Here is a 27497-nt window from a genome sequence, read left to right as displayed (position 1 = left end):
TGCACCTGTTGATGTGTTTCAGTTTCTGTTAATTCATACATATAAATGGGTTTGTTTTTACCAAAGTTTAAATTACTAGAATAAAATATATTTATTCATTTATTTAACAAAAATTTTAGTAACATTTATGTACAGCATTGCACTAGGTGTTGAGAATGATGGGAAAGCATAGGAGGCAGCATTTCTGTGCTTAGGAAGCTCATGCTATAAAAGGGCCTCCAGCCAGTCCCTAGTGTACAGGAAACATCCACCTAACAAGATCCCAGTTAAATAATTGTCCAAAGGTACCAATTATGGTGCAAGTAAATAATAAACTATATGCCAAGTAGCTGGTAATGACTTCATGGAACAGAGAGTGGGAGCTGGAAGGGGCAGGGATGGAGTGGGGCACAATATAAGAAAAAAGGCCCCATGGAAGCTGCATGAAACACTCCAGAAATAGGAAGCACATCCCAGTGTGGTACCAACACAAAAGGGCAAGATCGGCCAAGAGTACATGCTTTGGGACCAAATAGGATGTGTTCAAACACATGGTTCAAAACTCCATTCTGCTGCCTACTAACTACTTAGACCAGTTTATGGCCTGTAAATGGGGATAATCATAGAACTTACTTCATAGGGGTATTAACAAGATTACATGAAATAATGTATGTGAAAGTCTACCACATCGGAAACATTCAGAAAAGTTTTAGCTACATTTAAAACAACACGAATTCCATGGTGACGAAGATATTTGGGTAATGGCAAATAATCCATTGTTCTCTATCAAACACTTAGGTTTGGATTACTTCTCCATCATCCTCATGTGGAGAGGGACAATATCTCTCTTGCTTACTGATGGATTTCCTTTGTCCTATCCAGTCCCTGGCATATAGCTGACATTTCAAAAATTTCTGTTGAATAAACCAAATCTGTCTCTCATCTGAAATGTCTAAGCAATTTATAAACTTGCCAATTTTTCCTCCTCTGTCTTTCTATTACCCATTTCTCAAGCCTGTATCCTCCTATCTCTATTTATTGACCTAGTTACTTAATTTGTTACTCAATAAATAAATAGTCAATAAATATTTATGGAATATCTCTTATATGCCAGGCACTGTTATAGGTACGGGGGCGGGAGGGGGGGGGGACATATGATGAATTTAAGAAGTTCCTGCTCTCACAGAACTTCTATTCCAGAGAAGGGAAAGTAAACAAAGTAAACAAGCAAATAATTTTGGGTAAACACTCCGAAGAAAATTAAATATTATCATCTCTTGTCCTGCCTTCTAATCAGTCTCTCTGCTTCACATCTGGTCTCACTGACGTTTACCCACTGTCATAATGCTCCATCTAAGTTTCAAATTCTAACTTTGTCACTCTCTACTTGAAGACTTTCCATGTCTCTTGGTTATAATAATAAAACTGTAGCTTTTATAATAAAACCATAGCTACCTACCACCCATGACATGAGCCCTACATGCCTCTCTCACCTGATTCCCCTTCATTCTCTACCTTTCAGAACTTCACCTTAACCCCTGAACATCAATGCTATTTCTTCACTTCTATGCCCTTTATGCCTCTATTACCCTCTCCATCACCTCTTGTCATACACAGACTCCTTTGCCTGGTTGAATCCTATGTGTTCATTCAGTTTTCTCAAGCATCCCTCTTTCAGGTACCTGTCATAGCCCACCTTCCTCACCACACACTCACACACACCTCACACACTGGCAGGGGTGGTCCTTCTGCCCACAAAGTGCCCTATGTGTACTTCTATTGCACTTACATTCTATATTATAATTATATAATTTTGCTTCATGTTTCTGCTTCCACCTTCTGTCAACTTCTTACAAGCAGGCACCATTTTTTGTTCATCTTAAAAGTCCAAGCACAATGACTAGGATATACAGAGATATTTGACAAATGTCAATTAAATTTTTTAAATATGAATTTCTAATGAAAGAAATAATAAATGGATAGAAAAAAACAGGCATTACTTTTGAAAAGCCAAAGAATCCTTGCTCTGTATTCATCTCTAGCTCTTTTTTTTCTTTTTTTTTTTTTTTTTTGCAGCTCCTGTCAGTGGACAATTTGGTGAGTTCTCCATTCTTTTGCTCTTCAGTGTCTCTGGATAAGAGTGTCTCCCTAATAAATATGAGGCATTTGCAATGGCTATCAGAGGATCTCTAATATCTCCTGTTCTTGCTGAGACCAGAAGGGATGTGAAAGTGTTACGTGGTCTATTGGCATCACCCAGTGGCTAAGATAGCCATGTGGCTACCCTTTGACTCTCCCTGGAAGAACGGACAAATGCACAAGCAGTTCCTGGCCTTTGGTAGGCCCTGCACTTACCCCTATCGCCAATGGACCCCACTTGACCAGGCAGGACATCTTCAACTCCATGGTAAACATGCAGGACTTGGGATAGGGTTTTCTCCAATCAGCAAGCCAGAAAAACTTCTCTGATAACACCACACTGTGAAGATATCAGCAGGAATATTACATCCTCGATAGTTTTAGAAGTAAAATCCTCCAGGAAATGTGTGGAGAATAGAAGAACATCCAAAAATTGGGGCCTTTAAAGGAAGAAATGCAAAAAAGAAGAGATCGGGGGAGAAGATGTATTATCTGTATCACACATGTTCTTAGTTCTGACTCTTATTGCCATTCTCCTGGGTCAGAGAGTGGCCCATAAATAGCAAGGAAGATCTACATCCTCTCTCCTTGTCCAGAACCAGCTGACCCGGGATTTCTTCCTTGTCTGGGTCACCTCTGGATTCCAGCAAATGACTTGTCCATTCCTTGCTCTGCCACAATTAGCTATGATAAGAGTTTCTGGGCATCTGAATCATCTGTGAAATGAAGGTGTTAAAAAAGTTAATCTCTCAAGCTTTACTCAGTGCCAAAATCTTCAGAAAATATGATTTATCCTTTTAGGAAAGTACAAACCTGTTATTTACACAATTCCTTTGGAGGTTCTTATGAGTTCGTGAACACGATAAACCAATATCCCATGTGGGGCAGGGATGGGTTTCTCTAGGATCCACACCAGACTAACTAGCTATTTCTCCCACTGGCATTTGGCAGTGAATCCCGCTGGTGTTGCCTTCTTGAAATCATTTAGCTCATTGCCATCCCTGAGCAACCATTCTCCCCTGGGGGCTCTGGTCCACAATTGGCCTTAAGCAATCACTGACCTTCCCAGATGGCTTCCTTGGGAATTCTCCAAAGCCTGGTCCTTGGGTCTGTCCCACACATACAACTGTGGTGGGGACCACAAGGTTCTCTATCTCAGACTCTGTCTCTTCCTTCCTCAGCACCTGCACCCAAACCCGTGATTTCCCTCCATCCTCCATGGACCATCGTTTTCAAAGGAGAGGCAGTGACTCTGACTTGCCACATATCTCACTTCCCTGCAGCAGAGAACAAAAAATTGTACCAGTGGTACCTTGGAACAGAAATAATACGTGAAATCCCAGGAAATACCCTCCAGGTCCGTGATTCCGGAGAGTACAGATGCCAAACCCAGGGCTCGCCCCTAAGTGATGGTGTGAGCTTGACTTTTTCTTCAGGTGAGAAAAAAGTGAAAGAAATAAAAACTTTAGGAACCATACAGTTACGCAGAACCTGCCCTATAGTTACTGGATCAAAATCTATACAGATAGGGCCAAGGTAAAAAGAAATTTTTTTAAATTTTTTATTTAAATTCAATTTAGTTAACATATACTGTATTATTAATTTCAGGTGTAGAATTTAGTGATTCATCAGTTGCATTTAACACCAGTGTCATTATATTAAGTGCCCTCCTTAATGCCCATCACCCAATTACTCTTTCCCCGCCCAGCAACCCTCAATTTGTTTCCTAGAGTTCAATGTCTCTTATGGTTTGCCTGCCTCTCTATTTTCATCTTATTTTATTTTTTCTTCCCTTCCCCTATGTTCATCTGTTTTGTTTCTTAATTTCCACATATGAGGGAAATCATATGGTATTTGTCTTCCTCTGACTGACTTATTTCACTTAGCATAATATCCTCTAGTTCCATCCACATCATTGCAAATGGCAAGATTTCATTATTTTTGATGGCTGAGTAATATTCCATTGTGTATCTATATACCACATCTTCTTTTATCATTCATCTGTCCATGGACATCTGGGCTTTTCCCATATTTTGGCAATTGTGGACATTGCTGCTATAAACATTGGTGTGCTTGTGACTTAGGTAAAAGGGAATTTGAGAAGTAACTTATTTGAATGGTTTCTGAGTCTATGTATAATTTTAACCTTAAAAGATTAACTTGGAAGGGTGCCTGGATGGCTCAGTCAGTGAAGCATCTGACTTCAGCTCAGGTTATGATCCCAGAGTCCTGGGATCAAACCCCATGTTGGATTCCCTGCTCAGCTGGGAGTTTGCTTCTCCCTCTCCCTCTGCAGCCCCCCCCCCTCCCCTACTTGTGCTCTCTCTCTCTCTCAGATAAATAAATAAATTTTTTTAAAAAAAAAGATTTACTTGGAATAATAAGCAGCATGAGAATTTTTCAGCTAGGTAGACAGGCAGACAGATAGAGGTACAGCTGACCCATGAAAACATGGGTGTGAATTGCACAGATCCACTTACATGCAGTTTTTTTTTTTTTTACAGGACAGAGCTGTAAATGTATTTTCTCTTCCTTATGAATTTCTTAATAACATTTCCCTCTAGTTTACTTTGTTATAAGATTATAGCCTATAATACAGAGAACATACAAAATACGTGTCCGTTGACTGTTCATGTTATCAGTAAGGCTTCTAGTACAGCTGGCTATTAGTAGTTAGGTTTTGGGAGAGTCAAAAGTTATACTCTGATTTTCCACTGCGTGGAGGATCCATGCCCCACCCCCACATTGTGCGAGGGTCAACTGTATACAGAAAGCAAGAGAGAAGGAAGAAACATTTCTCTTTTTTAGGTGCCCTAAAGCCACCTGTTTTGAATTTGAAGAAGTTATAATGCTGTTTGCTTTCATGAACAAGGAAACAGTATAGTAACAGGGAGAAAATAAGATGCTTATCCTCTTTGAACTGGCAGTTCTTCTCCTAAGAATTTACCTACTGAAATCATAGATAAGCAGCCCCCAAACTGACGGAAATTGAATGGTCAAGGAAAGGAAACTCACTAAGTAAATTATATCATGTCACATTGAAGGAAAACTTGGAGGCCATTAGAAGTCAGGTTCTCTAACAATATTGGTGGCAAAGAAAAGTGTTCATAGCACAGTAAGTGAAAGAGCACGTTATCAAGTATATACATACTACTCTGATTTCATAAAGAGAACACAGTACACACAGACTCTCATGAACTTGCAAATGGAAAAGAGCACCAGAAAAGTGCACGCCTGAGAAAAAGAGATTTTTACTCACTTTCTGTTTTCCAAGTTTTCTCAGGGCATATGTGTTCATTTTAAAATCAGAAAAAAAGGAATTGTAATTATTTTATGCATTTTCCCCCATCCCTTATCCTATAAAATCTGTTCAATATACTAAGGACAAAAGGGAGAATCAGTGGAGGGGACCAAATGACCGCCTTGCATTTCTTGCAGCTAAACTGATCCTGCAGGCTCCCCATTCCGTGTTTGAAGGTGACTCTGTGATTCTGATGTGCCGAGCAAAGGCAGAAAAGGTAGACACAGCCCCGAAGACCAGGACCCTGTATAAGAATTACCATAGGCTGATGGACCTTGATGAAAACTCCAACTTCCACATTGAACACGCAGGGTTGAAGGATAATGGAGAATATTACTGTATTGAATCTGAGACCCATTGTTGCTCTGTTTCTTCAAACACAATCAAAATCCAAGTCCAAGGTAAACCCTTCATTATTTGTGAGAAGGGTTCATGGGAAGGAAGATCCCTGAGGTGGCTGAGGGAGAGAATGGTGGGCTGGGATATCACCCAACTCCAGGGCTCATTCCTGCAATAATCAGAGAAAGAGCAAGAGTGCTTTGAGCTGAAGAGTGTTGGGCTCGTAAGTGAACCCCTCTTTTCCCGCTCTTCTCACGGCAACTGCAGAAGAGCTGTACTTCTCTCCAGAGTAGCTCCAGGCCTCACTGCTCTGGGGCCTGTTGTGATTCTTCTTTCTAGAGCTGTTTCCACATCCCGTGCTGAAGGCCAACCCCTCCTTGGCCACCCCTGGGAACCCAGTGATCCTGACCTGTGAGACCCAGCTCTCCCCTCAGAAGTCAGACATCCAACTCTCGTTCCACTTCTTCAGAGATGGCCACATCTTGGGGTCAAGCTCGAAGAGCTTTCTGAAAATCTCCATCCCCTCCATCGTGGGGAACGAAGACCCACCGTATTACTGGTGTGAGGCACGGGCAGGGACTCCCAGTGTCTACAAACAGAGCCAGAAATTCCAGATACCTGTGCAGAGTAAGTGTAGGCAGGTGCTCAGATGTGCTGGGAAGAGCCGGGCAGAGCCGCACAGCCCCCCTCGATTGTCCCATCAATCAGTGAATAAAGGCCCCGCCACTCCTGGTCCTAGTCCTCTTCCTGCCACCCAACCCACCTCTCCCCTCACCCGCTTCCTGCTTCTTCCCCAAGTCGTCTGCACTCGTCTGCTCAGCTGCCTGACCTAAACACCACAGGCTGCATGTTTACACAACAGAAGTGTATTCTCTCAGAGTTCTGGGGGTTACGAGTCCAAGATCAAGGTGCCAGCAGATTGGTGCCTATGGACAGCCCATCTGTCCTGCAGGTGGCCACCTTCCCACTGTGTCCTTATCTAGCCTCGTTCCTCTGTCTCCTCCTCCTCTCCGAGGATTCCGGTCTTATCTGATTAGGGCCCCTTTAGCCTTCATGATCCCCTCAAAGACCCCATCTCCAAATAAGCCACACTGGGGGTTTGGGCTTCAACATATGCACTTCCAGGGAATAGAGTTCAGCTGATAACACATCTTGACATCTCTACCGGCTCCCAGATCTTTGAACATGTGTCTGTCTTTTGTGGGCCTCATGCTTTATCCAGCCCAGGACCATCACATCGCTCAGTGTGTCTGCAGCATCTCTCCCTCTCCCTCTCTCTCCCTCTCCTTTTTCTCTCTCTCCTTCCCCCCTCCCTATCTGTCTCCCTCTGTCTCCCCCAGGGATACGGAGGTGTCTGTTTCCCAATTATCAGTTAATTGCTGACAATAACCAATATGCGCCCCCTGATGGGATACAGAGATGGGTAGTGGCATCATGGTTACTCCAAAGATGTGGCCAGGGGTGCAGAGAACTGCAGACCCCATCTCTCCTTCACCAGTGCACTCAAGGCCATTAGGACAGTCGTGGCCGTGAAAGGTCACAGCTTCTACAGAGGCGTCCCTGCACTCAGGGCCAATGCCAGCCCACTCCCAAGAAGACATGGGATTCAGCACTAGGACCAGGACTCAGGAAGGAGACAAATCAAGGTCCTGGCTGGCTCTGGAAACAGCCTGCCGAGTGGCTGCCAACTAGTCTCTGAGCTTCTTCCTGCGTTCTCTCATCTGGAAACAGAGGGGGTCAGGCTGGGTGCAGGGAGAGTGTAGGAACAGACGAGAGGGTCCTGGAAGAGTGTGTGAATCTGGAAGGAAGAAGGGTGAAGGGATCCCTGAGTCCAGCCCCAGTGAGCGGAGAAGTGGAAAACAGGAACAGAGAGGAAGACTTCTTGACTTGGGTGGGGGAGGGGCAGCTCTTCCAGGGTCACAGGCAGGAGGAAGGAACAAGTAAGGGTGGGGCCTGGCAGCCGCAAAATAAGGAACTTCGTCCCCAAGAGCGTCATTTACACTGGGAAACCAGACTGAGGTCACCTAACAAGGGGCGCGGGTGGGGAGAAGGGGCCGCGGGTGGAGGGAAAGGGAAAGGCCAGCCTTTCCTGGAGGGCAGGGGCTGAGACTGGCCAGTGATGGAAATGCGCAGGAGCACCTGCTGACTGATGTTTCTCTCCCTCAGTCCCCGTGTCTCGTCCTGTCCTCACCCTCAGCACTCCTGGGGCCCGAGCTGTTGAGGGAGATTTGCTGACGCTTTCCTGTGAAGCCAAGACAGGCTCTTACCCCATCGTGTACCAGTTCTTTCATGAAGAAGTAGTTCTCAGGAAGACGAAGGCCACTTTTGGGGGGATGGTGACCTTCCACATCTCTCTGACTGCAGAGCACTCTGGGACCTACTCCTGCACCGCGGACAACAGCTTGGGTGTCCAGCGCAGCCAGCCGGTGTCCCTGTCTGTCACCGGTGAGCCTTGGGCGGTCAGTCCCCCATCCCTGTCTGGAACCGTGTCCCCACCTTCCAGGGCCTCTGCCTCTTCCTCCCCGCCTGATGTTCTGGCTCACACCTCGGCTGTCCACCTCTTTGCAGATCTCCGCTGGTTCAGGGCAGCAACCTCCCTCCCACCTCAACCCCTGAGGAGCCAGATGTTTTCCTCTTTCTCACCACTTGTCCTGTGAACCCCCAGAAGCACGGTGTTCTCGGAAACCAAAATCAGTCCCCAGGGGCCCACAGGTGTTTCTTGTCCCTTTAATATTGCATATTGATCACAACGGGTACAGAGCCACGAAAGACACATGGGCAGCAGTGGGAGCCGAGGTCCTCCACAGATGCCCAGGCACCTCTGGACTGACAGGCTGTGGGGCCAGGTGGGCGCCGGCAGGCAGGGGGAGGCAACGCAGGGGGCCCGGGGAGCAGAGATGGCTCTGCCTGCCGACTGGGCTTCAGACCCCGAAGCCACAAAGGTGGGTGTCCAAGTTATGAGGGGAAAGTGTCTTCCGCGGAGCCCTGAGTCTCAGTGTTGTGCTGTCTGCGGAGAACAAATTCCAGGCACAGTTTGGGGGGGCGGGGACTGGAGGGCGTGGGCCCGTACTGGTGCGGAGTCCAGTCTTGGCTCAGGCCCGGAGCAGACTCCGGTTCCTCGTCTGTAGAAAAAACACAACCAGGCAGGAGACAAGCCAGGATCCAGTCCCTCCCACAGCTGATGCGCAAAAGGTTCTGAGGAAATGGACCCGGGAGTCCTGTGGCAGGCGTCAGATGAAAGACACAGAGAAACAGGCTCTGACAGCCAGAGGCCCGCGGACATCGGCCAGCGGCATCACCATGAGCGCCCTCCGCTGCGGAAGGTTCTGCGGGACGGTGCCTCTGTTCACCTAAGGAAGAAGGGCCGTGCGCGCCCTGCTTGCGGGCTGCGCTCTGTCTCCGGAGGCCTCGGACTGGCCCGCGTGGCCTGTGCACACACTTCTGAGGTCGAGCAGCAGGTGTGGACCGCAGTAGGGCAAGCACCAGTCCAGGGGCTATGAGTACCTGGAGGCTGTGGGTGTAAAGGGGCACCCCAATCTCTGCTGTGCCGTAAGAGGATTCTAGGGGAGTCTGCGCATGAGCTGACGGCTGGATGGCGTGTCACGGGAAGCGGGGAAGGGCAGGGAGAGGCTGTGGTCCAGGCAGGGGCAGATGCCGAAGGCCTGCGGGAAGGAGGGGAATTGTGCAGGACCAGGACCTGGGGACACCTCAGACCCACGCCAAGGACTTGGGCCTCATCCTAAAGGGAGCTCTGGGCTCTAAGAACAGTTTTACACTGGGAGGATCACTCTGGCTGCAGGAGAGAATGGATGGCAGAAGAGCCCGCCTGGAGAGCAGCCAGGAGCCGAGCAGAGGCCCCAGAAGAGAGGCCAGTCAGGACCCCAGGCCAGCCCCGCGGAGGGGGAAGGCCCCACGGGGACTGTGGCTGGCAGAGGAGGCGCCATGTGCTCGTTTCCCACAGAAACCAAGGGAAGAGCCTGAGCAGAAGACAGGGACCAGTTCAGACAAATCAGCCGAGAGCTGGTGAGAGGCGAGAACTGAGTCACCTCCCCTGAGTTCAGCCACAGAGCGCTGAAAGCAGAAGCAGAATGCAAACGAGAACGGAGTCTCTGGGTGTGCCTGCTTCCTCACCACTTGCATCGTGAGGCCTCAGCTTCCCCTTCTGTAAGACAGGATCAATAATAGTACCTGCCCCCAGGGTTGTTTGGGAATTCAGTACGTGTCCGCATGCCTGTGTTTACCATTTTTTATGACAAACACACATACACCTGGCACCATGCATGGAAGCGTTGTATTATCATTATAATCACAAATATGAACAATCAACTTTACAGATTGGTGGGGATAAAAAGCAGGTCTCAATGCACACACACAAAAAATAAGTGAGAGGCAAAGAAGTGGAGACAGTAAATGTAGCCCCTTCTTTCAAAGATCCGTCCTCAGAACCAGGGAGAAAAGCATGATGGGGAAGAGCAAACACAGATCTGGTAGTTTTGTTTTGTTGATTTTCTCACGTGGAGAGGATGAAACACATCTAAATGGAATGCAGAAGAAGCCAGTAGAGCTGGAGCTGGACAGAGGCAGGTGGGCTCCCTGGGGGGAAGGAGGAGGACCCTCCTTGGTTGGGGGGGGGCAGCTTTTCCAGGGTCACAGGCAGGAGGAAGGAACAAATAAGGGTGGGGCCTGGCAGCCGCAAAATAAGAAACTTCTTCCCCAAGAGCGTCATTTACACTGGGAAACCAGACTGAGGTCACCTAACAAGGGGCGCGGGTGGGGAGAAGGGGCCACGGGTGTAGGGAAAAGGAAAGGCCAGCCTTTCCTGGAGGGCAGGGGCTGAGACTGGCCAGTGATGGAAATGCGCAGGAGCACCTGCTGACTGATGTTTCTCTCCCTCAGTCCCCGTGTCTCGTCCTGTCCTCACCCTCAGCACTCCTGGGGCCCAAGCTGTTGAGGGACAAAGGGCGACACTTCACTGTCAAGCCCGGAGAGGCTCACCCAGCATCCTGTACCAGTTTTATCATGGAGATGTCCCCCTGCGGAGCAGCTCGGCCCCCTCTGCAGGAGGGGCGTCCTTCAGTGTCACTCTGACTGCAGAGCACTCTGGGACCTACTCCTGCACCGCAGACAATGGCTTCGGCCCCCAGCGCAGTGACACCAAGAGCCTGTTTGTCACAGGTAAGCCCTGGATTCCTGCCAGTCCCTCATCTCTGACTCTTCTGTCCCTGTTTTACAGAAGAGGAAACTGAGGCCCCACGCGGTAAGTGGCGAGGTAGCAGGCACACCCAGGGACTCTGTTCTCATTCACATTCTTCTGCTTCTGCATTCAGTGCTTTGTGGCTGATCTCAGGGGAAGTGACTCAGTTCTCGTCTCTCACACTGAGCCCTTCAGAAGTCTGCATGTACCCTCCAGTCCCTGCACCCCCCACACACACACACACCTGGTGCCCCTGGCGGCTCCCTTCCTGTAGAACCAGCTACCTGTGGCCTCAGCCCTCACCCAGCCCTCGCTCAGCCAGACCCCTAGATAGCTCAGCGTACTCCCCAGCTTTTGCCAGATGAATTCATTCCCTCAGAATATTTTCTCATGCCCTGTAGGTTCAGTCCCCAAGGCAATTTTTTTTAACCCAATGCACAGAAGCATCCCCTGCTTTCCCCACTAACACATGCACTCACGTAGCCCAAGCACAGTCATGCGGACAACTCGCAGGCGAGCCCTCAATTTCTCCGGAGTTCCCAAGAGGTTCAAGCCCTCACAGTAGAGTCGACGAGGAAAGGAGGAATGGCTTTCTGGGGTTTCCATGATGCTTTGTCTTAATCCATTAAAATAAGTTTCATTTTACTGTATTACGTTTTTAAAGTTTTTGTTGAAGTATGACACGCATTCAGAAAAGTATACAAATCAGGGGTATACAGCTCATGGTGACTCATGTAACCACCAAAAAGGTGTCATCTTTGGAGTGAAGTTGCTTCTATTTACACTGGGATCTTTGCTTATTGGAGAGTGAAAGTCCAGTTGTTCATCGGTTTGTCTGCTTTTATGAGAAGCAGAAGTATGACCAAAAGATCTTGAGCGGTCCATTCCACATCACAAGGAAACAGAGGCCCGGGGTGTCCCCAGAGGGAGAGGGCTTGTATGGACATCCAGGAAGTGAGAAAAACAAGAAAGACAACACTTGTAGACCCATGGAAGAGCTGAGAGATGTCTCAGAATAGAACTTATTTCTCAAAAGCAGGTTATATTGATACGCAACGAGCTAGAAGCTCCCATCACTCAACTCACAGGCCACCAGCTATTTTCCTCTTATCCCCGCACACCATCCCTGCAGCTCCTGAGCATCCTCCACTCCTTTCCCTCTCTCTCATGACTTCTCTTGACTCACAGCTTCTGCAACACCCAACATCGACTGCTCAGCTTCTGGGTGTGACCCCTTTCTCTGTATTCCACCCTCTGCCCCATATGCCAATGCTGGGTGGCTCAGAGCCAAAGCAGTGGCTCTACCTGGTCTAAAGGGGGATTGGGGGGCAGCTTCGCCTCCAAGCCACCCCCTAGGCCACAGCCAGTGCACTGCCCACCTCTAGCCCAACAAAGTATGGAAACAACATGACACATAATGAAGTCTGTTTCAGAAAATACTTGTTTTAGGGAACTATATGCACAGCAGTCTCTGAGGTTTCCTAGAAAGAGCCAGTGTACCTGAAAAACACTTAGGTCGTCGGATCTAAGTATGAATCAGAAAACCTGAATTCTAGCTCTGGCTATGAACACAACTGGTTCGTAATTTGGGCAAAACGTTTGAACTTTCTTTGTCTCACTGTTTTCACCTAAATTCGAAGTTAGATAAGACAATAATTAGTGTCCCTCGTAGCCCCAGAGTTCTGTGATTTGAGTTGGAACAGGAACCCTAAGGCCAGGAGTTCATGAACCTCTGGAAGAAATGAAGTGAGGGAGAGTGTGAGAGGCACCAGTCAAAGCCCCAGAGAAGAGAGCCAGGGAAAACCGTGCATGCTGCCAAGCTGGGCTCCTTTACCTGTCCCAGCAAGAGAGAGCACCACCATGACGGAGCTTCATCATCGCTCACGGCGGAGCTGGGGGAGGCACCCTGAGGGTTGTGGGAGCGGGTGGTAGTCAGAGTGTGAGTGCAGCTGGGGGTGGGGGCTGCTGAGTATGCAAACTGGTGATGTGCTGGTCTTAGGAACACATGAGTCTGGGTACAGATGGTCTTATCTTTGAGCATATGGATCTGAAGGCTCTCAGCTCCTTGATAACCCTTGTTTTAGATCACAGAAATCAAGAATGACCAAAAGAAGACATTCCCCCAATATGAAATGTGGGGTAAAGAGATGATTTAAGAAATTTAAGTGTTCTGAGACCCAGATTCCAAAGCCAGAACTTAATCTATCTAGGAACGCCCCCAGCCCTAAGGCATCCTCCATCCGATTATCAAGTTTTATTTTCTTCTCAAATTTAGCAATGCCTGAAACCTCTTTATCTCCTGTTTCTTGTCTGCTTCCCTCCATACCATGATATAAGCTTCATGAGAATGGAACCTGATCACGGGGTTTCCATGACACCCCGTACCTATTTGGTGTCTGGCAAAGTAGAGGTCCTCAGTCAGCATTTACGATTCAATGAACAAAAAGTCTTTGAGGTAAAATGAGGAAGAGAGGAGCAGGAAGAGAACACTGATCTTTGCATCTGCTTATGTAAGTGAGCAGAAATTAATAAGCCCTAGATTAGCGAACAAGTTATCTGTGAGCTAAGTGAGACGCTTCACTGTGAGTCAGGCAGATATTCTGACAAAGCAATCTACTCTTTTGAGGGAATGTGCCCCCAAAAAAGGCAAAGAGATACCGTGGGAATGTGCTCTGATCTATATCACCAGCTCTGAGTCACTGAAACACACACACATACACACATGGACACATCCAGGGGCACACACACACAGCATTCTCAAGCAAATACAAGACTCTAAATACAACTTTATCCACTGAAGAATAGGTTATGAGCAAAAACGAAGCACAATATGGGAGTCTTTGCATTGATGCTTTTAAACTTAAAATGTAACACATAATATCTTTAAAAAGAAAAATTACTATAGGAAACAAAAAATCCTACAAATTCTTCTAAATATTCTCAAAACAATTAAGGAAAATATGGACTTCAGGGAAAAAAACTACAAAAAGGAATAAACAGGTTAGAGAAGAGATGATAACACGAGATTTTAAAAATTGTCTAGCAGAGCTCAGAAGAAACACCAAAAAAGAAAAAAAAAACCTACAAAGCTATTTTGGAAATGAAATCCAAATTTGAAACAGTAAGGCTAGAATGTATATTTCTATAAACTGTTAATAAAATGAAGAACTGGTTTGAGAAAATAATACAGAATGCGAAGTAGAAAGAGAGACACAGATACAAAGGCAATAAGACAAAAATATAAAATACAGAGGTCAGACAGTGAAGACCGCTGAGTGGAGTGTCTCTAAGTTAGGAAACCAAACTGAGGAAAGAAACAAAACTCAAAGATGTAATAAAAATTGTTCCTGAAGCGAAGAAAACTTGAATACATAGATGGAAAGATTTACCCTGGGGAGGTTACTGAATGTCGAGGTTAAACATCTGTCTGTGTGTGTGTGTGCGTGTGATCATGGCAATAAGTAAATAAGTAAATAAATGCAGTCATCTCGGAAAGAAGACTGGTCTCAGACTTTCCACAGAAATCATTGCTAAGAGAGAGGAGTCATGTCCAGACTTGTACTTTCGAGGGAGGAAAGAGAACCGAGAATTTTATACCAAATCCGAAAGTCATGCTCAGACATGCAGGGACTCAGGGAACTTAGTATCCATTAAACTTTCTTTAAAAATTACTTGATGACAAAATCCAGCCAGCCAAAATAGGAATTGATACAAAGGACTCAAAATGACTTCACTGTGATATAAAACGTATACACTGAATCTCTCTCAGCGCTGGCTGCCGGGAGAATCACTTAGGAACTCTGAAACAGGCTCGTTACTAAGCCTCTCTCCAGACCAATTAAACTTAGAATCTCTCAGATGTGGCCTCAGAATCAATATTTTTTAACACATCCTTAAGTGAGACTATCGTACAAATAGGGCTGAAAACCACTGATTCAGAAATGAAAACAAAGGCTAATCAACTATGAGAATCATGGTTACAGAAAGTGCCCAAAATGTAAAAAATATATGTAACAAAGAAAAGTCAGTTGGTCTACGGGAGGAGAAGAAATAAAAGAACAACAATTCTCTCATGATTATTGTTCTTATTTCATAGTGGAGAACAAAACAGAATTGACTGGATACATTTTGAAAAATTAAGCACAGCTTTCAAACTTTCCATTTTGTCAGTAACGTCTGAATCCTCTACAGGCAATAACTTCTCATTAATGGATTGTAGTTCACCAGCAGCCCCTGAAACACCCACTAGAAGACCGCAGGGTCACATAGGATGCAATGGGTGAATTGTTCAGAGACAATAACTATAGAATTTAGGATTAGGAAGAGAAGAAATAATAAGCTTCTGCACCTCCTTTGACTCTCACTGATGAGAGTGTGGGAACTGGAATTCTTATATTCCCTTAGTGCAAGTGCAAACAGGTCCAAAGTTTTTGAAGAACAGTCTAGCATAATATATGTTTATTTGAAATGTTCATATTTCTCATCCCAGAAATTCCACTTCTAAGAATTTCTCCTAAGAAGTGCGTACACAAACGTGCCATGATGGATGTGCAGGACTGTTGGCTGTGACGTTATCTGCAGGAGGAGAGCAAGGACATTCCCAGTGGCGGGGAATTCCTTCAGTGCACTATGGTGAATCCATACACTGGAAGGCTTTGCGCTTGTTAAAATAATCGAGCAGTATTCACCCCAAATCATCAAACTGTAAATTTAAAAGAGTTGCATTTTGTTATGTACTAATTATACCTCAATAAAGTTGGTCTCTAAAGGTGGATGAGATAGACCTTTAAGAATGATGTAGAAAGGGGCTCATGATGTGCTGCTGAAGGGAAAACCAGGGTATAGACCAGGATGTGTATTGTGATCCCATGCATGTGTGTGCATGTATGTTTTTATGTGTTTATTTATGTGTTGGTGTGAATGGGTGTTCATCTACATAGAAAAGATCTAGAAAGTGTCACAAATACTCTACAGAAGTAATCTCTGAAAAATGAAAATAAAGGAAATGTGAAAAGATACTGATGTCAACTAATTTATTTTTGCCCTCAGTCCCAGCGTCCCGCCCCGTCCTCACTCTCAGGACTCCCAGGACCCGGGCTGTGGTGGGGGACGTGGTGGAGCTTCGCTGTGAGGCCCAGAGGGGCTCTCCCCCAATCCAGTACTGGTTTTATCACGAGGATGTCACCCTGGGGAGCAGCTCGGCCCCCTCTGGAGGAGGAGCATCCATCAACCTCTCTCTGACTGCAAAACATTCTGGAAACTATGCCTGTGAAGCAAACAACGGCCTGGGGGCCCAGCACAGCGAGGTGGTGACACTCAGCGTCACAGGTGGGTTGCTTGTTCCAACTATAGCCCAACCGGCGACCCACTGTGCCCCCACCTTCCCCTGCAGCCGAGACTGGAGGTCCCATGGGGCCCTTTGTGCTGGGACATCACAGCAGGCCCACTGCCCACTCAGCCTCCACCTGGGAGCTCAGGATTCTGCATTTGCAGGAACTTGCACCTTCTCTTTGCTTGCTATGCACTTGCTAGAAGCAACACTGTAGTCACGGTGACCCGAACTTCCCTAACATAGACGCAAAGGTTTTCGGTACCAACTACATCCTGGTCAACAGTCATCAGCAAGAAAGGAAATTATAAGTGCAGCGGGTCTCACCTCGGAGGAGATTTAGGTGGAGTTCCCTCTGTATGATAATCCAGAAAAAGGCCAACTCACTCTCTCGTTGGCCCTTCAGTTTCCCTCGGCTCGGGCTCCCACCAGGAGCTCTGGCTAGAAGACTTCCCAACGTCCTCTCCTGACTTCTTACCCGCCCTGTTGTGTTCAGCTACAGCACGGTCTCCACCTGGCCCTGTCATGGGCTGACCTCCCCGCCAAGCCCCTTTAGTGCAGGCTTGGTGCCTCACCCATAGTCTTCCTCTCTACCTGCATTCGCCATCGGTCCATGACTCCAACGTCCACACGGCTGGGCCACTCATCACCGTGGCTTGTCGTCACATCAGCCACATCCACCTGCAGCTCCAATAACCTGGCCACAGCCTCCTGTCCTACTTGCTCCTTCAGCCCATCCGATCACCCCTGTTCTCAGACCCCAGCAGAGCCCCAGCTCACCGACATCTTACTCCCTCCCGACACTCGGTGACATCCCCGGCTGCGTGAATAACGAGCCTCTCCTGTTCCTAGTTTTGATTACACCAATTTCTCCTTTTCTCCAGGTGTCTCTTGATTCCTCAGAAGTCAGTTTAATCTTTGTTTTCAGGTTCCGCAGGCACACCCGTGACTGCACACCCAAGCACAGGAACCACACACAGCACCGCACCAATGTCATTGTTTCTTCAGATCAGAACAAATTACAGCTGGGTTCTGAGTAATGTTCCAAGGCCACTAAAACCCGAGGAAAACAGTTTCCAGTTTGAAAGGTCTCTCCTATGAAGAAACATATTTAAACAGTAGAAACTGATGCTTAACTATTTTTCTTCCCTCAGTCCCAGCGTCCTGCCCCGTCCTCACCCTCAGGACTCCCAGGACCCGGGCCGTGGTGGGGGATGTGGTGGAGCTTCACTGCGAGGCCCAGAGCGGCTCTCCCCCGATCCAGTACCGGTTTTATCACGAGGATGTCTCCCTGGGGAGCAGCTCGGCCCCCTCTGGAGGAGGAGCATCCTTCAACCTCTCTCTGACCCCAGAACATTCTGGAAACTATGCCTGTGAGGCTGATAATGGCCTGGGGGCCCAGCGCAGCGAAGCGTTTACACTCAGCGTCACAGGTGGGTTGGTCCTACCCTCAAGCAACACAACCAAGCCTGGCATGCCTTCTCTCCCCAGTGGCCAGACTGGAGCTCCGACACCCCCACTGCCGGTGTGACAGCCCAGCCGGGGACTTCCTGCCGGCACAAACCCATCTGCAAGTCCAGGTCCCTTCCTGCAGTTACGGCTGTAGGAGCCTGGACCTTCCAAGCAGCACAGTCTTCCTATATGGGATCAAAACTCCTCGCTAAAAATGCAAAAGCTTTTTAGACCATACACTATATACTGATCTATAAGTATGATTACTGAAAGGGAAATTAAGAAATTTTGAGTACGTGCTTCTCTGCTCCAAAAAAAGTTTTGGCCATTCCTTGTCTGGATTTTTCTCCCTCTTACCCCCACAAGCCTCTACTCTTGTGCTTCTTTTATTACCAGGAATATAAATATGCCTCAAACTTCTTTATTAAAAACTCTATATTAACATTAACTCCATGCATAGCCTTTCAGGAGACACAACCAAACCTGTTTACAAAGTGATTCTTTTTTTTTTTTTTAAAGGTTTTATTTATTTATTTGACAGAGAAAGACACAGCGATAGAGGGAACATAAGCAGGGGGAAGTGGGAGAGGGAGAAGCAGGCTTCCCGCCGAGCAGGGAGCCCGATGCGGGGCTCGATCCCAGGACCCTGAGATCATGACCTGAGCTGAAGGCAGAGGCTCAACGGCTGAGCCACCCAGGCGCCCCTACAAAGTGATTCTTAAAGCAGTGGTGGCACAGGAAGCACAGAGAGGTGAAAGCAAGATGGCATGGATGGAATCGGTCAGCCCTCCACCAAACTCCTCCATTCTCTATGCTACCCTCTGACCTCTTGCCATTAAGTATTATATCCAAAGGGAAACTGCTTCTTGTGAGCTCTGAACCTATTGTGATGGCCCCTCCTGGCTGGCCAAACCTCCAGACTCCTGCTTAGGAAGAACTGGGGTATAGCAAAACTATGTAGGGACAGTTGAGAAGAATGTTCTGGTCATCACCATTATCACCACCACCATCACCATCACCACCACCATCACCACCACCATCACCGTCATCACCACCACCATCACCACCACCATCACCGTCATCACCACCACCATCACCGCCACCATCACCGTCATCACCACCACCATCACCGCCACCATCACCGTCATCACCACCACCATCACCGCCACCATCACCGTCATCACCACCACCATCACCGCCACCATCACCGTCATCACCACCACCATCACCGCCACCATCACCGTCATCACCACCACCATCACCGCCACCATCACCACCACCACCACCACCATCACCATCATCACCACCACCATCACCACCATCATCACCACCACCATCACCACCACCATCACCACCCCCACCACCATCACCATCACCACCATCACCACCACAATCACCACCACCACCACCTCACCACCATCACCACCACCATCACCATCATCATCACCATCACCATCATTACCACCAACATCATCATCACCATCACAACCATCATCACCACCACCATCACCACCACCATCACCACCACCATCACCATCATCATCACCATCACCATCATTACCACCAACATCATCATCATCACCATCACAACCATCATCACCACCATCATTACCACCACCATCACCACCATCATTACCACCACCATCACCACCACCATCACCACCATCACCACCACCATCACCACCATCACCATCATCACCACCACAATCACCACCACCACCACCATCACCACCACCACCACCATCACCACCACCACCACCATCACCACCATCACCACCACCATCACCGTCATCACCACCACCATCACCACCACCATCACCACCATCACAACCACCATCATCACCACCACCATCACCACCATCACCACCATTATCACCCCAGCATCACCACCACCATCACCATCATCACCACCACCATCACCACCACCATCACCACCACCATCACTGTCATCACCACCACCATCACCACCACCATCACCACCAGCATCACCATCATCACAACCATCACCGTCATCATCACCACCATCACCACCACCATCACCACCAGCATCACCATCATCACCACCATCACCACCATCATTACCACCAGCATCACCATCACCACCACCATCACCGTCATCACCACCACCACCATCACTGTCATCACCACCACCATCACCACCATCATTACCACCAGCATCACCATCACCACCATCACCACCACCATCACCATCACCACCAGCATCACCATCATCACCACCATCACCGTCATCACCACCACCATCACCACCACCATCACCACCATCATCACCACAAGCATCACCAACACCATCACCACCATCATCACCAGCACCATCACCACCATCACCACCACCACCATCACCACCACCATCACCACCACCACCACCATCACCACCATCACCACCACCATCACCACCACCACCACCATCACCACCACAATCACCACCACCACCACCATCACCACCACCATCACCACCACCATCACCGTCATCACCACCACCATCACCACCACCATCACCATCACCACATCACCACCACCATCACCGTCATCACCACCACCATCACCACCACCATCACTGTCATCACCACCACCACCATCACCATCATCACCACCACCATCACCACCACCATCACCACCACCATCACTGTCATCACCATCACCACCATCACCGTCATCACCTCCACCATCACCACCATCACCACCACCACCACCATCACCATCATCACCATCACCATCATTACCACCATCATCATCATCACCATCACAACCATCATCACCACCACCATCACCACCATCATTACCACCAGCATCACCATCATCACCACCACCACCATCATCACCACCAGCATCACCAGCATCACCACCACCACCATCATCATCACCACCATCACCACCACCATCACCACCACCACCACCATCACCACCACCACCACCACCATCACCAACATCATCATCATCACCATCACAACCACCATCACCACCATCATCATCACCACCATCACCATCACCACCATCATTACCACCAGCATCACCATCATCACCACCAGCATCACCATCATCATCACCCCTGAGTCCTTGCATGTGCTAGGCCCTGTGCTTAGTACTTAGCATGTAATATCTCATTTCATCTTTAAGATAAACCAGTGAAACTACTTTTATCCCCAATTTGCAGGAGAGGTAGGTGAGGCTCAGAGGTAGAAAGTAGCCAGTTTACACACAGCTGGGAATGGGACAGCCAGGTTGAGGCATGGGCCTACCCAGGTCTCCACCTAAGTCTACATCGTGACATTCCTTCATCCTTTGTGGCCATGTTTTAACACAACTTTTGAGTTTTTAGTAATTCATTTTTCTGAAGGAATACATAAATCTTCATGATAAGAAAAGTGAATGGTACAAAAGGGACAATATGAAAAGTAAAGGTCTCATTCTACCTGCAGGCACACACTTTCATGTCCACATACTTCCAAGATATAACCACTGTTAATAGTTTCATGGGAGAAAAGAAAAAAAGGAAAAGGAAAAGAAAGGAAAGGAAAGGAAAAGAAAATAGTTTCATGAGTATTTTTCTCTCTTTTTAAAAATTTTTTATTTAAATTTAATTTAGTTAACATATGTAGTATTAGTTTCAGGGATAGAATTTAGTAATTCGTCAGTTGCATATAACACCCAGTGCTCATTACATCAAGTGCCTCCTTAATGCCCATCACCCAGTTACCTCATCCCCCACCCATCTGCCCTCCAGCAACCCTCAGTTTGTTTCCTAAAGTTAAGAGTCTCTTATGGTTTGTCTCCCTCTCTGCTTTTGTCTTATTTTAGTCTTCCCTCCCTTCTCCTATCTTCATCTGTTTTGTTTCTTAAATTCCACATATGAGTGAGATCATATGGTATTTGTCTTTTTCTGACTGACTTATTTCTTTTAGCATAATACCCTTTAGAAGTCCTAGCCTCAGCAATCAGACAACTAAAAGAAATAAAAGGCATCCAAATTGGCAAAGAAGAAGTCAAATTTTCACTCTTCACAGATGACATTATAGTCTATGTAGAAAACGCAACATACCCCACCCCAAAATTGCTAGAACTCATGAATACTTTTCTAGAAACATTCAAATATATTATAAACATAAAGGTGTAAAGTTTTTTCACAGAAGTAGAATCAGGTTATACATAATTATGCAACTTGCATTTTCACTTAAAAAATACATCTTGGACGTCTTTTGTATTTCATCAGTCAGTTAACTATCCCTAAAGGAAGCAGTCTTAGAGGCAGATTTGCAGGGTCAAATTTGATGTGCATTTTAAATTTGGCAACTTAAGTTTGCCAAATTTGAGAAAGTGTCTCAAATCCGCAATCCCGCCTAGAGCATGTTGAGGTGCCTGTTTGTCCACAAGTCCAAGAGTATTATCTGTCTTTTTAGGCTTTGTCCTTCTGATGGGTGTTTTTATTTGTATGTATTTAATTAGTAACGGAGATAATTATCTATTGGCTACTTGAAGTTTTCAGCGATTCATACCCTTTCCACACTTTCCTGTTGGGTATTTTTGTGCATCTGTAGATTAAGGTCAGTAGCTTTGTCTGTCATATGAGTTTCAATCTAATTTCCAAGATTGAGATCTGGCCTCTGCCATTTGTTTATAATTTCTGCTCATTTACGAATATGTTAGAAGTAGGAACTTGTATTAACTTTTTGTCTCCCTCAGTCCCAGCGTCCCGCCCCGTCCTCACCCTCAGGACGCCCGGGACCCAGGCCTTCCCTGGGGACGTGGTGGAGCTTCGCTGTGAGGCCCAGAGCGGCTCTCCCCCAATCCAGTACCGGTTTTATCACGAGGATGTCACCCTGGGGAGCAGCTCGGCCCCCTCTGGAGGAGGAGCGTCCTTCAACCTCTCTCTGACCCCAGAACGTTCTGGAAACTACTCCTGTGAAGCCGACAACGGCCTGGGGCCCCAGCGCAGCGAGGAGGTTCCACTGTCCATCTCAGGTAAGTTTCCTGTGCCCAGGCCACCGGTGTGGACAGATATCCCCTCCAAGGATATTCTGATAATCCTCACGATGTGCGAGCAGAGTACTTCTTCTCAAGGACAGGGACACGAAGCTGAGGGTTCTCTACGTGGTCCTCCTCTGAAGTGTGTCTGAAGGGGTGGTACTAGAGTGGGAGCAGGGGGCCAAGGAGGACCACCGACTATGATGCTCGCTGGTGGGCCCCGTCCCTTCCGGCCCTCCAGTCTGGCCTCAGCCGCAGACATGAGCTTCCTCCCCAAGAGCAGAGCCATTTCCCGGGCTGCTGCCTAGGCCCCCAGTCCTGGTGCCTGGACTCTTCCTCCCTCCCAGGCCCAGCATCAGCTGCCGGGGTCAGAGCAGCTCAAGACCACGAGCCTCTCCCTGCAGCTCACGTGCGGCTCTCCCCTCCAGGGCGGACAGGGAGCAGAAGCGGCTCTGTTGCCACCGGCGTGGCTGGGGGCCTGCTCAGCGTGGTGGGCCTCGTGGTCTTAGCACAGCTGCTGTATTACCGCCTCCCCAGGAGAGCAGGTGGGTACCTTCCGCTTGAGGCCCTGCCCTCCCCGCCGCCTCCCCTCAGGCTGCCTTTGTAAGCACCCCTGAGCTCGCAACAGCTCCCCACCTTCCCCGCCTGCTCCCCCAGAATTCGTCTTTACAAACACAGGGTTCCCAAAACAGCTCCAGTGCACCAAGATGCCTCGACGAGACAGAGTTTATCCAGAATCATAAACCTCAGTGTGTCTCCCTCTCCACCCTTACGAGCCCCCAGGGAAGGGGAGGAAGAGGAGAAAGCCCGAGAAATAGGAATGGGAGCAGAAACCCAGTGGGATCTGCTGACCTCCTGATTGTTTAATATGCAGTGTGTCCACCGCGGATCAGACCTGTTTCCCGCTGGCAGCTGTGGAGCATTGCTCTTGACAAAATCCTCTTTCATGGTGTGACTATGCCCCGCTGCAAGCCAGGCTCAGCAGTTTTCGCCCCATCTGCCACCTCCCTTGGGCACAGCGGAGCCGGGTCCACCTAGTGCTGGCGGCCTGTGCAGCAGGTTCTCGTGAGCCTCCTAGCAGCTGTGCCCCTTGTGACGGCCTCCTTCCCCTGGCTCCAGTGACCCTCTGCTTTCCTTTGCAGGAGGAAGGCCAACCTCCGGCCCCTCCAGGTAAGACCCGGGCTGTGCTGCTTGTGGCTCATGAGATGCCCACAGGGGATAAAAATGAACCAGGTCTGGCCACTGCTGGGGACACAGACAGGTTGTGCACCTTCGTGTTGCTGTTTTGCTTGGCATATGTCGAGGCAGTTGCCAGGACCTTCTCACCACCACCTTAGCTACACATACCTTCTTGCATCAAGAGTTAAGTGCTTTTTATTTAGTAACTTACATTCTCTACCACTGCCGCCTTGCTTGTCTGAGTGACCACTATAAGACTGAATCCATCCATGTCCTAAGCTAGTCTCACCTTGGCCACTGCAAAGCTCTGGACATGACCAACCTAATACCTGCTCTGGGGACACCCGAGACGATGGAGTCACACGACCGGCCACCCAGAGAGACCGCTCTTCCCACCGGAGGTGGTGCCTGTAAGAAGGGGCTGCCATCGTGGATCCCAGAGGCTAACCTTGGGACCCCCACCATGGCTCACAAACCATCTCTGGGCAAGCCCATGGCTGCAGCATCCAGACCATGCAGAGTTCCTCTGAGCACTCATCATGACTGATTTCTCTGAGATCCTGATCTAAGAGTTCGAATCCTGGCTCTTGCCCTTTGTAGTCACGTGGTCTTGAGCAAGTCACTTCGCCTCTTGGAACCATCACCTTCTCCATCTATAAAAGAGGGATAATGATAGAATCCGCTTCATATTGTTATAAGCATTAGCACAGTGCCTGGTGTGTATCAGGTGCCCACGAAGTCTGGAAACATCGTGGTTTGTAATGTGATCGTTCATACCAGCAGAACGTCGGGTATGTGCTCACCTACGCGTCCAAGCTTGGCAGCCAGCCGCTGGTATAAAGACCTGCAAGCAGGGAGTGATGATTACAGCGGCTTCGTCAGGGCTGCTGGGAGACATGGCTATTTCTGTCTCACAGGAGCCCTTCAGACTCGGACCCCCAGGAGCCCACCTACTACAATGTTCCAGGCTGGATGGAGCTGCAACCGGTGTATAGCAATGGTGAGGACCAAGGACCCCCCACTAGGGCAGGGACCCCAGGGTTGGTCCAGGCGGGGGTGGGGCAGGAGAGGACCATGGGGCTGTGCAGAGGACAAGCTCTGGCTGGGGGAAGTAGGGTCGGATAAGAGGCAAGGACCTTATAGCTCTCTCAAACTGCCCCTTCTTTCCAAGTCAACCCTAAAGGAGGAGATGTGGTGTACTCAGAAGTGCGGACGATTCAGGAGGGGAACAGACATGCAGGTAAGACCCGTGGACTCTCGACTTCGAAGGCACCAGCCGCACGCAGCTCGGCCTCCACCCCTTCTGCAGGTCTGGGCCGACCGGACACAGAGCTGCCCCTCACGCAGGGTCGCTGGTTTTCTTCACTTGCGCCCACCTGCCCTGCTGGGCTCCCCGGCCCCACCATGCCAGCCGTGCTCTCCATCCCCCACCGACGGCCTCGGGAGAGCCTGGGGGACACCTGCTCTGTCCAGGCTTTGGCATTCCCCGATGTCAAGAGACATGGGCTGGCATTTCTCTTCTCCCTCCATCACCTTTCTATTGCTGCCGTGACGCATGTCACCGACGCATGATCTTACGGTGCTGGAGGTCAGAGGCCAGACACAGGCCTCCCCGGGCTGCGCTCCTTTCTGGAGGCTCCAGGGGAAAAAGTACTTTCTTGCCCTTTCTGGCTTCTCAAGGACACCCCTCCACACGGCTCATGGCCCCTTCCTCCATCTTCAAAGCGGACAGTGCTGTGCTGCATCCCTCTGATCATTCGTCCAAAGCCGGGTCTCCCTCTGAGCACAGCTGGGAAAGTTCTCTGATTTAAAGTTCTCCCTAAAATCTCACCTGGATAATCCAGGATAATCTCCCACTGCAAGGTGCTTAATCTGAATCACATCTGCGAGCGAAGTCCCTTCTTTCGAGGTCACACACTCACAGGCTCCAGGGATTGGGACACAGACATCTCGGGGGCATGACTCTTCCTCCCACTCTAACCCACAGGGTTGAGAAAGCAGATGTCGTCCCAGCAGCTTGAGGATGACTCACTGCTGCTGGGCTGGCTCTGCCCATCCTCTCCGGTGGGTGCTCAGCCATGGCCGGCCCCAGCCCGGCTCCCTCCTGCACAAGAGACCTGCCTCTGGGGCAGACTCCCTTTCACCTGTGCTCTGTAAGGAGCGCTGTGTGATTTTACCCATTCTGCTTCCCTCTCTGGTTTTCTGATCCTCTTGTATAAAGTCAAACGAACTGTGTTTGTGCCCATGCTTGGTTCAATGGCTTACCTGTCACACACAGGAACTTGCTCATACTCACAACTTCCTTTGAGGTGAGTATTGTTATTATCTCAATCTTATAAATGAGGGAACTAAGGCCAAGGACCTTAAGTGAGACCGGCCTGAAGTCACAAAGCCTAGACAGTCCCTCCAAGCCAACAGGAGAGAGCCGCCCGCCGGATGTCACATTCCACGTTCCAGATTTAGGATAGTATATAAAAGTAATAACAACACCTAACGTCCCACCAACATGTGTTGAGATCCTGTGTGCCAAGTACAGTTCCAGGTGCTATAAATAAATACGCTATGTGCGCTTATATATTTAATGCTTGTTTATGTGTTTATTCATAGCAGTCAGGACCGTACCTGGCACACGTGACGGACACTGGAAAATACACACACACGCACGCACACACACAAACTCATATCAATTTACAGTAACCCCAGAGGGGGATGATGTTATTACTCCCACCATATGGAGGAGACCACCAGGGCAGGAGAGGTGGCCGTGACCTGCCTGAGGCCACACAGGTGACCCGGCCGGGCTCTCCGCAGTGCATGCAAGGAGTCTGAGCTCAAAGCACTAACAAGAGAAGAGGTGGTCTCAGGGAGCCTGGGGAGCTGGGAGGGATGCTGAGGAGGGCTGGGCCCCACCGGAGGCCGGGGTCTCAGGCCAGGGCCCTGGCGGTACAGGGAGGCTGCCGTCCGGGCGGGGAGAGGACCCGGGGTGGGACGGGGCCGGTGGGGACGTGGGGCGGGGCGAGAGCGCTGGGTCATCTTTGCCAGCTGAGTGCTGCTCTTCTTCCCACAGCAGCTTCAAACTCCACATTAAGGCTCCTCCAGACCCACCTGCCCTCCCACGGCCCGGCCGCCGGCCAGCAGCGGCTTTCCAGACCCCAGGGCTCCTCTGTCATCTACTCGCAGGTAAAGGTGGCACCACTCCCGGCCTCCGCGGCTCCTCGCAGCTGAGTCCACACACCGGCCCTGCACCCTAAGCCATCCTGGGGACAGGGACATGGAAGTGGGAAGATCTGAGTGGCTCCAGGCCCCATCCTGTGGCCTCGGCCATCAGCGTGACCAGAGCACGGGACCTGCAGGACACGGCTGTTTCCCAAGTGACAGGCTGGAGCTTGTGGGTTTTTTGTCCAGTGACGTGTGTCTCCCACCCAGGACCATCTTGTCCCCTGGCTTCCTCAGCAGGCTTCAGCCACAGTCTCTTCTCTGAGTCCCACTCCCACATACACCCCAAACTCTACCCAGTGGGGCCTGCTCCTGGACATCTGTGGACATCTGTGCCCTGTGGACACCTGTCCTCCCCACAGACATCTGCCCCCGCCCCCCGTCAACGC

General features: G+C 49.1%; 1 protein-coding gene across 1 annotated transcript; it reads left to right on the top strand.

Moving 5' to 3' along the window:
• Nucleotides 1-3008: 3008 nt before the first annotated feature.
• FCRL5 (Fc receptor like 5) lies at nt 3009-27117 on the top strand. Its single transcript, XM_045876341.3, has 14 exons — nt 3009-3554; nt 5557-5820; nt 6098-6385; nt 7925-8203; nt 10655-10933; nt 16002-16280; nt 17436-17714; nt 22432-22710; nt 23142-23258; nt 23856-23883; nt 24810-24892; nt 25064-25132; nt 25880-25956; nt 26992-27117. The coding sequence occupies exons 1-14, from the start codon at nt 3188-3190 to the stop codon at nt 27115-27117; spliced, it is 2814 nt and encodes a 937-aa protein (XP_045732297.2). The 5' UTR covers nt 3009-3187.
• Nucleotides 27118-27497: the final 380 nt, after the last annotated feature.

The sequence above is a fragment of the Mirounga angustirostris genome, unplaced genomic scaffold (assembly GCF_029215605.1).
Source record: "Mirounga angustirostris isolate CCGP_5_RB_7025 unplaced genomic scaffold, mMirAng1.0.hap1 SCAF_6, whole genome shotgun sequence".
NCBI classification, from domain to species: Eukaryota; Metazoa; Chordata; class Mammalia; order Carnivora; family Phocidae; genus Mirounga; species Mirounga angustirostris.
The sequence above is the reverse complement of the archived record's forward strand: the minus strand, read 5'-3'. Positions and strand labels throughout refer to the sequence as shown.

What these genes read in the sequence shown, in the direction of transcription:
- FCRL5 (XM_045876341.3), top strand. Translation starts at nt 3,188, where the DNA reads ATGGCTTCCTTGGGAATTCTCCAAAGCCTGGTCCTTGGGTCTGTCCCA. An exon ending in AATCAAAATCCAAGTCCAAG is followed by an intron (nt 5,821 to 6,097) that starts GTAAACCCTTCA and finishes TCTTCTTTCTAG; the next exon opens with AGCTGTTTCCACATCCCGTG. An exon ending in CCAACCTCCGGCCCCTCCAG is followed by an intron (nt 23,884 to 24,809) that starts GTAAGACCCGGG and finishes TCTGTCTCACAG; the next exon opens with GAGCCCTTCAGACTCGGACC.